General features: G+C 46.8%; 1 protein-coding gene across 3 annotated transcripts in view; it reads right to left on the bottom strand.

Moving 5' to 3' along the window:
- The window catches only part of BRPF1 (bromodomain and PHD finger containing 1), a 28583-nt gene extending 13380 nt beyond the window's left edge, over positions 1 to 15203 (bottom strand). For 2 of the 3 annotated variants that reach the window (XM_075287482.1, XM_075287485.1), the window contains exons 1-8: positions 14927 to 15203; positions 11049 to 11657; positions 9663 to 10622; positions 6421 to 6577; positions 5625 to 5720; positions 3271 to 3402; positions 3011 to 3157; positions 20 to 332 (exon numbers count right to left, since the gene is read on the bottom strand). In XM_075287482.1, the coding sequence (XP_075143583.1) occupies positions 20 to 332; positions 3011 to 3157; positions 3271 to 3402; positions 5625 to 5720; positions 6421 to 6577; positions 9663 to 10622; positions 11049 to 11647 (2404 nt within the window). In that variant the 5' untranslated portion in view covers positions 11648 to 11657; positions 14927 to 15203. The remainder of the gene's footprint in view (positions 1 to 19; positions 333 to 3010; positions 3158 to 3270; positions 3403 to 5624; positions 5721 to 6420; positions 6578 to 9662; positions 10623 to 11048; positions 11658 to 14926) is intronic. The other variant, XM_075287483.1, reaches the window with a different exon arrangement.

The following is a 15203-nucleotide window of genomic DNA, read 5'->3' as shown; positions in this document are numbered from 1 at the left end:
TATGGGCTGCACAACTCACCAGGCTCTTTGCCATGACGTACAATCTCATTTCCCATGCCAACCTGGGGCAAGTGCATTCCAGTCTCAAAGTCGATGCCAATCTTTTCGGCCTGGCGGCGAGCTTGCCTGATGATGGCCGCCCCCTGTTCCCGCAGCCGGACGGCCGCCCGGTAGAAGATGGTGTCTTTAGCGTTATACTTGATGCAGTTGTTGACTATAAGGTTAAAGTCGTCCTCGAACTGATCAAAGTTTTGGTAGCGCAGCGCTTCTAGGTTCGCCTTCATCGTCTGAAAATCCATCGGCTTTTTGATATGTTCGAGGTAGTCGGGGACCTTTGAAGAAAGAAAGAAAAGCCGAAGGCTAAAAGAAGAGAAGCAGCTGAGAGCGTCAGAACAACATGAGCACTGACTGCCGATCCTGCCGCAAGCAGATTTTTTTGGGATGAATGACATAAATTGGATTATAACTGTGTTCGCTGTGCAAAATAACATCCGCCTGATGCTCCAATAGAAATATTACCGCACACTTCATGCAAAATAGGACTGACGGGAGACTAAAAATCTATGCAAAAAAACAAGGCGCAATATCGAGAAGAGTTTTCCAGGACTTATATACTGATGATCTGTCCTAGCAATAGATCATCGATATATGAAGGTTGAATGGGGGGGAGGAGCACTCGGGACCCCCACAGATCAGCTGGTAGAAAGAGGTTGCAACGTACGGGTGAGCACTGCAGCCCCGTCACTGATTACAAAGCACAACACTGTATGTATCAATGGGGCTGCACTTGTGTTGCCGTAGTCCTATTATTTGAATGGGACTGAGTAACCGAAGAATGTTATCGGCACAGCCGAACATACTTGTGGCCTCTTCAAACAGCTGATAAGTGGGGATCCTGGCTGCCAGACCCCAAGTGATGATCTATCCTAAGAATAAGTCATCAATATATATGCCCTATATTGCTGCAACCACCAAAATCCCAAACCAAAAGTGGCAACAGCACTCGTAAAGCCCAGTCCTTTACTTCAAGGAGGTGGTGGTACCGGCCATGGGCTACTTACTCTAAGAAATGGTGGAATACGATTAAAGGGGTTGTGTTATTAAGGACAGGGATAGGGAAGAAGTGTCAGAACAATGGCGGACCAGGCCCCGGCAATCTGACACTTATTCCCCGCTTGTGACAAGCGCTCCATTCATCATTATGGGACTGCCTGGACGGCAAGATCAGGGAATGGAGCACTGGTCACCCGCTGGTGCTCCATTCACAAGGAAGTGGCATAGATTTTTGGTTCTTCTGACCACTGTGGGACTCAGCGGTCAGACCCCCGGTGATCCTGTGCACAACCTCTTTAAGTTGACTACAGATAGAAAGACCCCACAAACAATTTAATAGACATCAATAGAGAGATTTTGCATGAAAGACATTTCCCCAATGTAAAATCTTACATTAAAAAAAAAATTGCAAAGTGGTTTTCTGAGATTTATAAACGGATGACTCTTAGGGTTAGGTCTGACTCGCAGCAATGCAGCAGAACAGCTCAAGTAACACTGCGGACACCTTGCTATATACCAGGAACAGCGCCATACATCATACTGTGGCGGTGTCTGATATTGCAGCCCATTCACGGAATGACTGGTAGATGTGATGCCGCAGTCACTACACAGAGGCTCCTTTAAGAAGCTGATCGGTGCTGGGATGTTGGGAGTCTATGACCGAAGGACAGGTCATGAATATAAAAATATCAGAAACCCATTTTAAAGCATAAACAGTACGAAAAGTCCTGATCGATGGAGTAGATCTACATTAGTCCACTTTGTTGCCATTCATTATTCACAATCTTCATACCAATGGCCAGATTTACATTCAAAGTACTTGGTGACCATTTTAGACGGCAATCAAGAGCAAGTCCATCCAGAATATCACTATAGTTTATAGGTGGTTTCCAGGACACGCGGATGACCTTTCCTTAGGACAGTAAGGTGCGGCGTCACCAGTGAGAACCAAGCACAGCGCCCTACATTGTGTAGTGGTTATGATTGGTATTGCAGCTCACATAAAGGGATTCTACCATTAAAATCAAATTTTTTCACAATCACATGTAGGATTAGCCTTAAGAAAGACTATTCTTCTCCTACCTTTAGATGTCTTCTCCGCGCTGCCGTTCGGTAGAAATCCTGGTTTTCGTCAGAATGCAAATGAGTTCTCTCGCAGCACTGGGGGCGTCCCCAATGCTGTGAGAGAACTCTCCAGCGCCGCCTCCATCTTCTTCAGGTACGGTCTCTCTGGTGGTCAAACTTCTAGGCCTCGGGCCTGAGCACATGCCCACAGGTCACAAGAAAATCGCCACTTACTTACAGTGTAAGCAGCCATTTTTCTTGTGGCTGTGGGCATGCGCAGTCGGCTCTGCCCGAGGCTTACAAGTTTGACTGCCTGCGCCAGAAGAAGATGTGCCGTTCCTGAAGAAGATAGAGGCGGCGCTGGAGAGTTCTCTCGCAGCATTGGGGACACCCCCAGTGCTGTTTGAGTGCTAAGGACCGCCCCCAGTGCTGCGAGAGAACGCATTTGCATACCAATGAAAACCGGGATTTCTACCGAACGGCGGCGCGGAGAAGACATCTAAAGGTGGCAGAAGAATAGTCTTCCTTAAGGCTATTCCTACGTGTTAGTGAGAAAAAATGTGATTTTAACGATAGGATCCCTTTAATAGTATGGGGCTGCAGTGCTGGGCCTGCCTGACAATGACCTCCAAACTGTCGTGTATAGATGCCTCTTAGGTCTAATACGGCATCTATACGTCTATCTAATATGGGGATAACACTTCATGAAGAATGAACTTTAGTAGTGGGTGGAAGGCTAAATACAAAACCTAAGAAGCCTTTATAAGTCGCCGTTATCGGTATCCAATATTATTTACCAAAAAACCAGAAGTCAGACAAGTCAAGTCATACAGAATACAGACAAAATGGTTATGAGATGCACAAAAAATGTGGTTGGAGATTGGATTCTTACTTCGTACAGTTCTGTTACCTCGGACAGAGGGACCGGCTCAGTAAATATATTGCTCGTATCTTTCTCTTGTAATAACTCTAAGGTCTTTCTCAAGAGAATAAGAAATGGAGTGAGCTGGACCTCAAGAGCCAACTGCTGGATCTTAATCTGCAGAGGAAAAAAAAAAAGAGAAAAGGGAGAGAGAAAAGAAGAGCGGAATCAAACACAGGACGCGGAGAGAAGAGACTCATGAGCCAAAGCCGCGGGCGGCCAATGGTTACCGTTTCTCTCTTGAGCTTCTCTCGCTTGCGTATTAATTCTACCAGTAGGCGTGCTCGCTCCAGGTCATGCCGGAGCCTCTGCCAAGATTTTAATTGTTCCTTCAGCATCCAGTTTTTATCCGTGGAGTCTTTCTGTTGAAAGATAAAATGCGTTAACAAGAGCCAAAAAGGTAGAGCTCAGCCTCATCATGGTCTAGTCTATAGACTATATAAAACATGGCCGCCACAGGCTTTCCAGGTTATGGCGAACGGCGGCAACTTCCTAACATATTCCCTATTAATATTACATCCAGCTTTGTGACCCTTTCTATTGCTGGAGATAATGCAATTCTGCAAGGAGTCTTGGTTGTAGTCTTGGTTGTAAAGGTAATAGTATGGTAACAGACTACAAACCATTCATGTAAGTAGTCTGAATCTGCAGTCAGGTTTTCCTCTCTCCCATCTGCTCATTATGATAAAGTAAAGGCTTCCCATATAAATAAGAGAAAGGATAACTGAACCCAAAGTTTTAGTGGGATCAACTTAAAGGGATCCTAGCATTGGATATTCTTTTTTCTGACTAACACGTAGGAATAGCCTTAAGAAAGGCAATTCTTCTCCTACCTTTAGATGACTTCTCCGACGTTCGGTAGAAACCTGGGCTTTCTTCAGTATGCAAATGAGTTTTCTTGCAGCACTGGGGGCGGGCCACAGCGCTCAAACAGCTCAGGGGCGTCCCCAATGCTGCGAGAGAACTCTCCAGCGCCGCCTCCATCTTCTTCTGGAACGCCCTCTCCCTGCGTCTTCTTCTGTCCTGGGTTTCAATCTACTAGGCCTTGCTGAAGGCGCATGCCCAGGCCACAAGAAAATGGCTGCTTACACAGTAAGCTGGTGTAAACAGCCATTTTCTTGTGGCCTGGGCATGCTGATTGATGAGGCCCGAGGCCTAGTAGATTGAAACCCAGGACAGAAGACAACGCAGGGAGAGGCTGTTCCAGAAGAAGATGGAGGCGGCGCTGGAGGCGGTTCTCTCGCAGCATTGGGGACGCCCCCTGTTCTGTTTGAGCGCTGGAGGCCGCCCCCAAGTGCTACGAGAGAGCTCATTTGCATACTGAAGAAAACCCAGATTTCTACCGAACGGCGGCGCACAGAAGACATCTAGGTAGGAGAAGAATAGCCTTTCTTAAGGCTATTCCTTCGTGTTAGTCAGAAAAAAATCGTATCCAATAATAGGATCCCTTTAAGGGAAGGAAGGATTGAGCACGTTGACATTAACATGCCTGATCCATTTCTTCTTAAAGGAGCCAAGTTGGCACCAGTGGAGTCTGGCAGCGGCTTACTGAGAACACGTGCATGTATGATCGAGAGCAATGTGTACGAAGGTGAGTGGTCGTGAGGACAGAGGTTGGTTATTGGCGTACCTGCACCCTTACATGACGTTTATAGTCTGTAGCCATACAACAGCCTTATTTGCAAAATGCTAGATTTATTTTTTTTTAAATAAAACTATTTATAAAGTGGCTTTCTTTCTTAGTTTACAAACATTGAACCTATAAAAAATGGCTGCAAAGTTCAGCTCAATCTTTACAGAGTCGTCTTTGGGAAGAGAAACTTTTATCCAACCTAACAAGTGAGATCCCACCAGCAAATCTCTAGGAGCGCTGTCCAACTGGCTCCGGCAGCCATGACTATAAACCCGCTGGCCAGCCCCGTATACACATGGGAATATGTAGAGAGTACAGGTAGACTTTTCCACCGGCCATACTGCAGTGAATGTGAGTCAGTGCATTATAAGAGATCTAGAGATCTGGGGATTAAAATAGAAAGGGAATTTATTGTTTATAAAATTCCCCAAAATATTAGTGAAGGTTTCCCAAAGGTAACCTAAACTTTAAAGGGATCGTAAAAAGGAAAAGGGAAACACATCTGCGACCACTCAAAGACTTGTGAACAGGAAGCCATATAATGGCGGGCAACCTTCTGTTCTATATGTAATTTAGGTCCTATATTAAAGACTTTAATGGATGGATCTATTCCCGTGACTGTTGCTTTCACGCTCTGTGCGTATCTTGGTGTATTCCCGGTACACATAGTGAACATATACTTTAACCTCCATGTACCCAGTGTATGACCAAAGGGTGCCCGGCCTTGGAATAAGAATAATGTATATAAGCAAACCTAGGAGAGAAATGAACCAGAAACATGATCATGACAAGCAGTAAAGCGTCATCGTTGCACTACATAAGTTACTTCAGCGATGACTTATGTATTTTCCCAGATGACTGTGACGTCACAGACCTTTATATCGGGGGAAAGGAAGCAAATGACAAGTCAGAGGACAGTCTACGACTGCAGAGTAGCCGCCTTATAATCACCTTAATGCTTTGGTCTCCCTTCTCATCGTTTGATTTAGACATTGCCCCCGGGTAGACAGACACATCATCTGATTTAGGTATTCTCCACTTCATCTCCTATTGGGAGAGTAAATGCTTTTATTTATCTGTTCCTGATGGATCCATCTAGGAGAACGCCTCCGCTCAGAGGTATAGGGCACCGCACAGATCAATTACTAGAATACACAACACTGGCCTCGTCTTCATCTCTGCCCAACAGATACAACACAAGCTGATGGATATTCCCAACATTTATGGCAAAACTACACTGCTCCAATTTTTCCATGATGCTCATAGATTTCAATGGAGACAGCCATAGAGGTGCTAAAATAGAAGGAGTTTTCCAGGACTAACATATCGATAATGTATTGATGACCTATCCCAAAAGTAGGTCCTTAGTGAGTGTCTCTTACCTGTGACCTATGCTGATCAGCCGTATAAAAAAAGCTGTGGTGGTCTGAACAATGAAGCTCACCCATCAAACCCTTTCCCTATACAGTTGCTTAAATTTCTATTTGGCTATGTCACAGCTACACCTATTTCTAGAAAAGTTGGCTGGCTATTAATACAGCAGGATAACTGGGCGCTAACAAAATAGAAGAGGACGAATCAATGGGTCATGTTCAGGTCTGTGCAGTGGAATTAGAGGAACTTTATGGTTTCAGCCATTTGGGGGGTCTAGACCTGCGGTGGGCAGTAGGTAATAATCTAGGATTCACAAGTCAGGTAACCTTTTTTCCAAATCCTGTCAAGGGGAATAAAAACGCCGCTTTCTGACCTGTTCGCAGTTCCTTTGCGACTGCAAGTGCGTCTGTAAGCGGCGCAACAAGGGTACACCGTTGCGGGATTGTCGCTTTAGCGTCCAGTAGCTGTGCAACCTCTGCATGAACTGGCTCTTCCTCTGTATGGTGAGGCAATTGGTGATCTTACTGAGTCTGGAAGAAAAAGAAAAGATGCAAAATATAAGTGACAAATATAGCAAGAGCAAAAAGATATAGCAAGAGCAAAATCTGCATCGGCTACTATACAAGAGTCATAATGTATAGCACAAGCAGAGTCAGGCACTGCCACACAGAAAACACCATAAGGTCGCTGGGATTTCCAAGGCTAAGTATAGGTGGAAATGGTAGCAGCTCAGAGTCATCGCCATCTACAATTGGGCTTATATAGAGATCTGATGGTTCGTGACAATCTAACGGATTCAGACTGACAGATGGAGGGTCGGGCAGAGAAAATAGACCTTATATAAGTTAGGACAGTGTGTTGTATTCTCCAGGGTGCAGGATACAGAACGATGACCATGCACATAGAGGAGCGAGAGACAGGGCTGAGGCACCTTAAATGATCCTTGGGCCTAACTATGGGCCTCAGTCCCTGTTGCACAAAAGAGGACCCCCCTAAGTCTCAACAGATGTACACTGACCAACTCCCGATCCGTGCAGCACACATGCAGTACCCCATCGTACCCGTCATGTACTATGAAGGGGTTAATTCAGATAATTGCCACAGTCACATGACCACTACAGGCACGCAAGCACCACTACAGCAGCAGTAACTCAGAGCAGACGGAAGAGCAAAATTAATTCTGACATCATAAAAGAAAATCCAAATATTAGAAAATAGTAATAACTAAATTGAGGTGCATGTCTTCACCCTGCGGTGATCTAAGTTTGGGTCAGAAGAACCTGGGTGCTGCCGCCCATAAAGGGCTCATCCAGACACTATGGCAGCAGTACGTATCCGGAATGCCCCCCTCCCCCCATATGACTGCAGGATTTAGAAGACAAGTTCATGCCGTCATTGGCCATCGCGGGTTCATGACGCTCCAGCTATTTACAGCCGCCAGTGCGCCCACAGCAAAATACAGACAATTCGGTTATATCCGCACCACATCCTATTTTTTTCACAAGCCCATTGACTTTCAAAGGAGGAGTCCGGTCAATGAGAACGGAGAACATTTTTCTGATGTGTTAAAAAGCGGAGTGTGCTCTACTTTTTCAAGGGCAATGGGGGTCACTAAAATGGAGCCAAGAATCAGGCAACTACTTTATTCAATAAGGGGGACACTGGAGCCGCGTGTCCTGTATTCTGTGGATAGGGGATACATGCTCTTTAAGCTTATAAACGTAACCGCCACTAGTTACTCTGGAAGGACCGCAGCCAGTCCCAAATCCTCTCACGCACGCCTCATTCCTTGCAGTTACCTTTGTAGCCCAATCTGCCATCTATGCCATTCGCTTTGCCCTGCAGTCCATAGAGATGAATGGAGCAGCCGTGCACCAGCTGCTCCATTCAGATGGGGGTCCCTGTGGTCACACCTCCATAGATCTAAAACTTAGACTTATTGTCTTTGTGCACGACCCTTAAGTCATTAGAGAGAATGTCTTCTAGTTCTATATTACTGTAAGCCAGGACAGGCGCCCTCCACTCTTACGATGGTAGCCATCACCTCTAACGCTTTCCTGCCCTTGTCCAGGCCACTGTAGTGTTTACTACCCATTGTATAAGAGCAGACGCGCCACATGCAGAGACGTTTGGCTCCGATTACAAGCAGATCTGCCACAGTCGTCCGCCTCTAAAAGTCGCTCAGCTGGTTTGTGAACAATGGAGCGTATGTCGTGGGATGAAGCAGCTCTTTGTAATAGCATACAATATTTTACATTCGGTTAAGTACAAATAAAATGGAAGGAATACTCTATAAATAAATGATACCGCGGCGGGTGCTGCTGCCACTGAGCGCTAAATGTCAATGGACAGGACATGAATAAGTCATACAGGCTTCAAAGTACAGATAAAAGACTCCTGTCACAAAAGGGTTAAATGATGGCTGCCATGTCAATCACTACAGTAATCTGCGACTGTAGTGAAACCATTTCTGGCATGGAGTTGCAATGGAAATGGACAAATACATTACAAATCCGGGTATTGATTTTATGTTGAATATTCTCACCCACGACACATTGATATCGCTGCATTTATGTCCTGGTTGGAGTCGGTAAAGTCCGGGGTATTTATAATTAAGATTGTCAATATCAGATTGATAGGAGACGCCCAGCACCCCCACTGATCAGCTGCTCATAGCTGGCACTGGCACCAAACACTGAATTTGGATATATAGCACCATTCCCTTTGTAGTGAGGCTTACACCATAACAAGTGACCGCATATCATTATGACTGCTGGAGCCCCCATCATATTTAGAACTAACTGGGGGCTACAACAAGTCACCTGGCACGATTCGCTGGCATAGGATTGTGTTGCAAATATCAGCACATAAGCAATGCTGTGCAGGGGACAAAGCCAACATAAGTCTTTGTTCTTCAGATTGTCGGTGGTGGATCTGAACGTTGCGGCAAGTACTAGTGATATAACAATACATTCCTTAAAACTAATAGAATACAAGACCGTGTATATCGCCAGTGTGTGATCCACGGACGCACACTCACCTATTCATTTCTGTGACCCCATGCACAAGACCGCTTTTTTTTCTCATGGGTGTGTGTGTGCTAGAGCCAAACTCATCGTCGGTCCAATTCCTGTTTGTTTTGTGGCTCCCGCTCATACAGTCAACTGTATGAGTCAGTGATCAATATGGACGACATACGGGTACCATCTGTGTGCTGCCGTTCCATTGCTCATGGATCACATTGTCATGTGCGTGAAGCCTTATAAAGGTGTTATGGACACTTATACCCTATCCACATGCCAGGGGATACGTGTCCAATCATAGGGGCCCCGATCAAGGCCAAAAGTTCCCCTAAGGCCTCCTTGTGAATGACCATATGACTATACCAAATGCAATATGACCAGCGCTCCCCCTTTCACTTCTATGGGACTGTGGGCTTTGTCCAGGACTCAGCCATCCTTGCGATCGGACACTTATCCCCCTGTCCTGTGGATAGGGAAAGAGTGTCCATAAAGACACAACCCCTTTAAGGAATTTTACACTAGATTTGATGGACAGTGACACAACCACGTTTCAGCGGTCATTTCATATATACCGCTGCAGTAATGTATTTACCTGTGGGGGGGAATGCAAGGAACGGAAACAACAGGGGCAGCGGCTCTTTTTTCCGCAAGGATTTTCCGAGCTTTTTTCATTTTAATCCTTGACTTGGCTTTTGCCTTCTTCACTTTTTCCGAACTCCAAACTTTCCCTTCATCTTCTTCTTCGTCGTCTTCCTCCTCTCCTTCACTATGGGAGAGCGCAGGAAGTTTACACACAGAGCCCGGGGGTGTGTGAATATCACAGTAGGCCGTTTTGCGTACACTGAAGGAAGTGCCATTAGCTCCCGTTTCCCGCACAGGTTCCATTTTCATGTAGAGTCCAGCCTGCTGAGCACAAGTAACATGAAAGGCCGTGTAACAGTTTGCTTTGTGACACTGTATACAAGCCCCCGAGCCACGCTGTTTGCAGATATAGCACGTTAGCTTCCAGCGGGCCGGAGGGATATGTTCAATGCTGTCTATAGGTTCTAGGAAGACTGTGTTAGCAAAACAGACCTCAGGGATCCAGAGAGCGCAGACCACATGGGCCCAGCGGCCGTCATCTGTCTGCTTAAATGCACCTCCCTTGTTTGGGCACAGGGCGCAATCTACAGCTCTGGAAGGTGACTGGAGACACCTCCTGCAAAGCCACTGTCCCTCAGGGATGTAAGGCACCCCATAGCACTCCTGGTGCACAGCCAGGTTACACATGTCACAAAACAATATAACATTGCTGTTCTGACATTCCCCGTCATTGCAGATACAGCAGACGGCGTCCTCATCTATCAATGCGTTTGGGTCCCCTTTGTTATGGCTCTCGAAGTACGACTCCTTTTCCAGGCGATCCATTAAGTACTCAAAGATCTCCTGCGGTATGGAGTTGACACCTTCAGTCTTTCGCCGTTCGTTCATGATGTCGAGCCAGATGTAATCCTCCTCGTCCATGTCGTACTCGACTTCTTCATCCAGCTCTTCTGCTGACTTCTCAATGTACCTTGAAAAAGCAGAGGAGGAAAAATAGCCAAAAGCAAAAATCAGCAGCAATCTTATCAGAAGTTCTCCAACCAGGAGATGGAAGCAAAATGTAAATGTTAAACAGTTATTGTGCCTCAGAGCTGAGATAATCTACAATGGTTATGTCACTGGAAAAATAGGCTATGGGGGGGTTAACCAAACAACAAGTTATTTTTTGACCAGAAGAAAGAGTTAGCGGGGGTTTTTCAGGTTCTAATAATAATGATGACCTATCCACAGGATGGATCACCAAGATCTGATTGGTGGGGTCTGACACCCAGGTATCATTTGGGTGCTGGAAGCTAAAGGGATGACTATAACGTGAAGCAGCCAGTGCTGATATTTAGATAACAGGAGCACCCTCTGGTATTATCACTAATAATGATGATGATGATGTTGCAGTTACCTGTAATAGGAGGAAGGACGAGCAGGAGCATCTGGTGTGTCCTGGTCCAGCTCCCGGTACACGACTTCTGGAAGCTTTGGCGTGGTACCCGTGGATGAGCTGTGATGATGGTGATGATTTGAGTCTTTCCTCTTGTCCTTGTTCTTATGTTTTCCAGACTTAGGAGTTGCTGTCGGAGTCTCATTGTTTTCTTTATTGCTTCCATTCTCAGGCGCCTCCTCCGGGACATCATCATCTTCTGAAACAACATCCAGATTGTCCAAGATACTGATCCGGTGCACCCGTCCATGCAGTTCCACTTCTACGAGCCGCTGGGCCTGAGCATAGGTCATCACCTCCCGGTTGGGAGATTGGGATAACTCGGAGTGAGTAGGCGATTGCTTGTTGGCAGAACGAGGCTGTCGCCCCTTCTTTTTGGATTTTCTGATGGGGGTCTGCTGTTGGAGTGGTGGGTTGTCATGGTCATAATGGTAGAGATGGTACTCGATCCCACTGTAGCTTTTATAGATCCTTCGGCAGGTATCTACTGGACATTCATAAGGAGGTTTGGTGGCCCTCAAGTTGTGGCAAAACGTTTTGACGTCGAAGTCCACACCCATTATGTTACATCTGCAATGAGAACAAGAAGTCAGTGACCTGAAAAAAACAAATGGATAATGTCACTATATCCTCCCGCTGGTACAAGTGAGGCAACTCCTAAACTGTACAGACTAGGGATGTCCAAGTCCCCACTGCCGACAATGGGGAGACACAGGTCCCACAGCTGGGATCAAGAGAATGAGGATCCTGGATACCTCTGTTTGAATGGAGGGACAGTCGTGCATGTGAGCTCTTCATGGGACTGCCAGAGATAGCCGAGCACTGCAACCGTCACATCATTGAGACATCGGTACATGGGGCCCTGTTCTCATGACAGGTGGGGATCTGAGTGCTGGAGCCCCCAGCCATCAGAATCCTATCCCTTATCCTGCTTGGGCCCATTCAAAAGACAAAATCCCACCTGCACGTAGAAGGTAAAAACCTATTCAATTGTGCGTTCATTCATGGCTGGAACAAACTCTAAAAGCAAGATGAAAAAGTCTATAGGCCAAGCGGAGCTAAGTAGGCACGTCATGGTATACAGAGACACGATGGGATGTATAGGACCTGTATACGCATAATGGAGCTGTAGAGAAAAAAATATTGGTAGTAATACTATAAGGGGGCGTTTACACTACCGTCGGTGTCCGACAGGTAGTGTCCGCTCAAAATCTGGTACGGACATTAGGAGCGGACACTAGCTGAGTCCGTGACACCTGTCATTTATTTAAATGGGCATCGGGTGCGGTCTTTTGCACTCCGTGCCCTTCCTTCACTGTCCGCATGTAAAGATGTCCGACTTTTCAAGCGGACACCAAAAACCTACATGTCGGGTTTTTCTGTCCGCTTGAGAAGTCGGACATCTTCACTTGCGGACAGGGAAGGACAGGCACGGAGTGCAAAAGAACGCACCCGATGCCCATTTAAATAAATGACAGGTGTCACGGACTCAGTTAGTGTCCGCTCCTAATGTCCGTACCAGATTTTGAGCGGACACTACCTGTCGGACACCGACGGTAGTGTGAACGCTCCCTAACATAACCATGGACAGTAACAATTTTCACACCGCAAAAATACATCTGAGACAAAGGGGTTGTACCAGGATGACAGAAACACATCTAGTTTTTCCTCGAAACATTGCCACACCTGTCCATGGGTTGTGTCTGGTACTACAGCTCAGCACCAATAGAGCAGAACTGCCATACCAGGCACAAGCGACAATCAGATGTGGCTACGTTTCCGAGAGAAAGCACACGTGATTTTCTTTCCCTGGTACAACCCCTTTAAGATGTGCTTCACCTGTAGACTTTCAGCCTTAAAGGGATTGACTACTTTGTAAACATATTCCCTAAACATTTGGCTGGGGCACTAAAGTGTACAGCTGCTCACACTATACGCAGCGCCCCAGCTGCCACATCCATGGCCAGTAGTCATGTGATTTAGTCACGTGACTACTTATTTACGTATCGTATTACCTATTACAACAGCTGAGAATGTAGTCACATGACTGAGGCCCCACCGGCGGGCGGCAGGGACCTGCTAACAACCTGTTGGGGTAAAGTAAGAGCAGCTGCACAGTTTAGGGGAAACATTTTCTGAAGTGACCATCCCCTTTAATACCAGGGACTTGCAGAACGTTGCCTTAAATGGCTGGATGGCTAAACAAAATATTGTAAGGTGCGTCTGCAGGGCGGGTGGTAAATGTCTGATCACTGGGGGACTGTGGGAACGGGGGCCTCAGCAGTAATCATGTATGTACCCCCCCTCTCCATTCAATGTCTATGGGACAGACTGAGCACAATGTCTGTCTTCCCTCTTAAAACTAGTTCACACGGGGCAAGTCCACCTCAAAATCCGCTGCTCCCATTGACTTCAAGGGGAACCTCTCGCTTCTTTTTCACTAGCTTATAGCGGAAAGAGAAGCGAACTGCCCTATCTGCTGCGGATTCCACGGCTGAATCAGCCACAGCGCGAGGCTCCGGCTCATTCATTTGGGACTAATCCATGGTGGAACGCCGCGACGGAATGTGTAGACGCGGAGCCCCGTGTGAACTAGCACTTAGGGTCAGTGCACACGGAGGTTTTTGGTGCTGATTTTGATGCTGACTCCGCCTCCATAAAACGCCTCCCAATAAAGTTCTATCAGAAGGCCTTTTTTGGAGGTTGATTTTGAGGCGGATTCAGCGGCAAAAAACTGCACCGACCCTTAGGATTCATTCACATTTCCATTGCAAATTGTGTCAAAAATCTTAGATGGGGCGGCAGAAGGTAATATTTATTCCTGCAAATAATAACTATGTCATGAAAAATATTATATATAATTAATCTCTCTCTCGATAGATAGATATATAGATAGATATATCCCACAACAGTATACACATACCCCTGAAGACCTATGTGTGTGTATATGTGTATTACACCCACAGGGGTCTTCAGGGTTATGAGTATAACTACACACAGGACTCTCCTGAGGGGCGGTATATATATAGATAGATAGATATACACCCCCTAGAAGGCCTCTGTATACAGGTATATACACCCCCTAGAGGCCTCTGTATACAGGTATATACACCCCCTAGAGGCCTCTGTATACAGGTATATACACCCCCCTAGAGGCCTCTGTATACAGGTATATACACCCCCTAGAGGCCTCTGTATACAGGTATATACACCCCCTAGAGGCCTCTGTATACAGGTATATACACCCCCTAGAGGCCTCTGTATACAGGTATATACACCCCCCTAGAGGCCTCTGTATACAGGTATATACACCCCCCTAGAGGCCTCTGTATACAGGTATATACACCCCCCTAGAGGCCTCTGTATACAGGTATATACACCCCCTAGAGGCCTCTGTATACAGGTATATACACCCCCTAGAGGCCTCTGCATACAGGTATATACACCCCCCTAGAGGCCTCTGCATACAGGTATATACACCCCCTACAAGGTCTCTGTATACAGGTATATACACCCCCTAGAAGGCCTCTGTATACAGGTATATACACCCCTAGAGGCCTCTGTATACAGGTATATACACCCCTAGAGGCCTCTGTATACAGGTATATACACCCCCTAGAAGGCCTCTGTATACAGGTATATACAACCCCTACAAGGTCTCTGTATACAGGTATATACACCCCCTAGAAGGCCTCTGTATACAGGTATATACACCCCCTAGAAGGCCTCTGTATACAGGTATATACACCCCCGTGTGTCTGTAATACACACATACACAGTCCATATATAATAGACATGATCCGGCCATACACGGCCACCTGCAGCCCTCACACACTCACCCGTCTGAGGCCGCAGCGATTCATCTCCAGGCTCAGTCGGTGCAGCCCGAGCATCCGGGAAAAGGAGGCGAACACCCGCCGCGCAGGGCTGCAAGACGAGCAGGCCCCGAGTGTGGTCTGTCGGTGTCGGGGTGTGGCCTCTCCCGCGGAGGCTCCCACCAGGCTCCAGCACCTCTATCCCGGGCCCTCCTACAGGTTGGCCAGGCAGCCAGGGGCCAGTGCCGTGCCCGGGGCCCTCGTTCCGAGCCGCGGGAAAACAATGGAGTCTCCTCAGGGA

This window comes from Leptodactylus fuscus, chromosome 9, assembly GCF_031893055.1.
Source record: "Leptodactylus fuscus isolate aLepFus1 chromosome 9, aLepFus1.hap2, whole genome shotgun sequence".
Lineage (NCBI taxonomy): Eukaryota > Metazoa > Chordata > Amphibia > Anura > Leptodactylidae > Leptodactylus > Leptodactylus fuscus.
The sequence above is the reverse complement of the archived record's forward strand: the minus strand, read 5'-3'. Positions and strand labels throughout refer to the sequence as shown.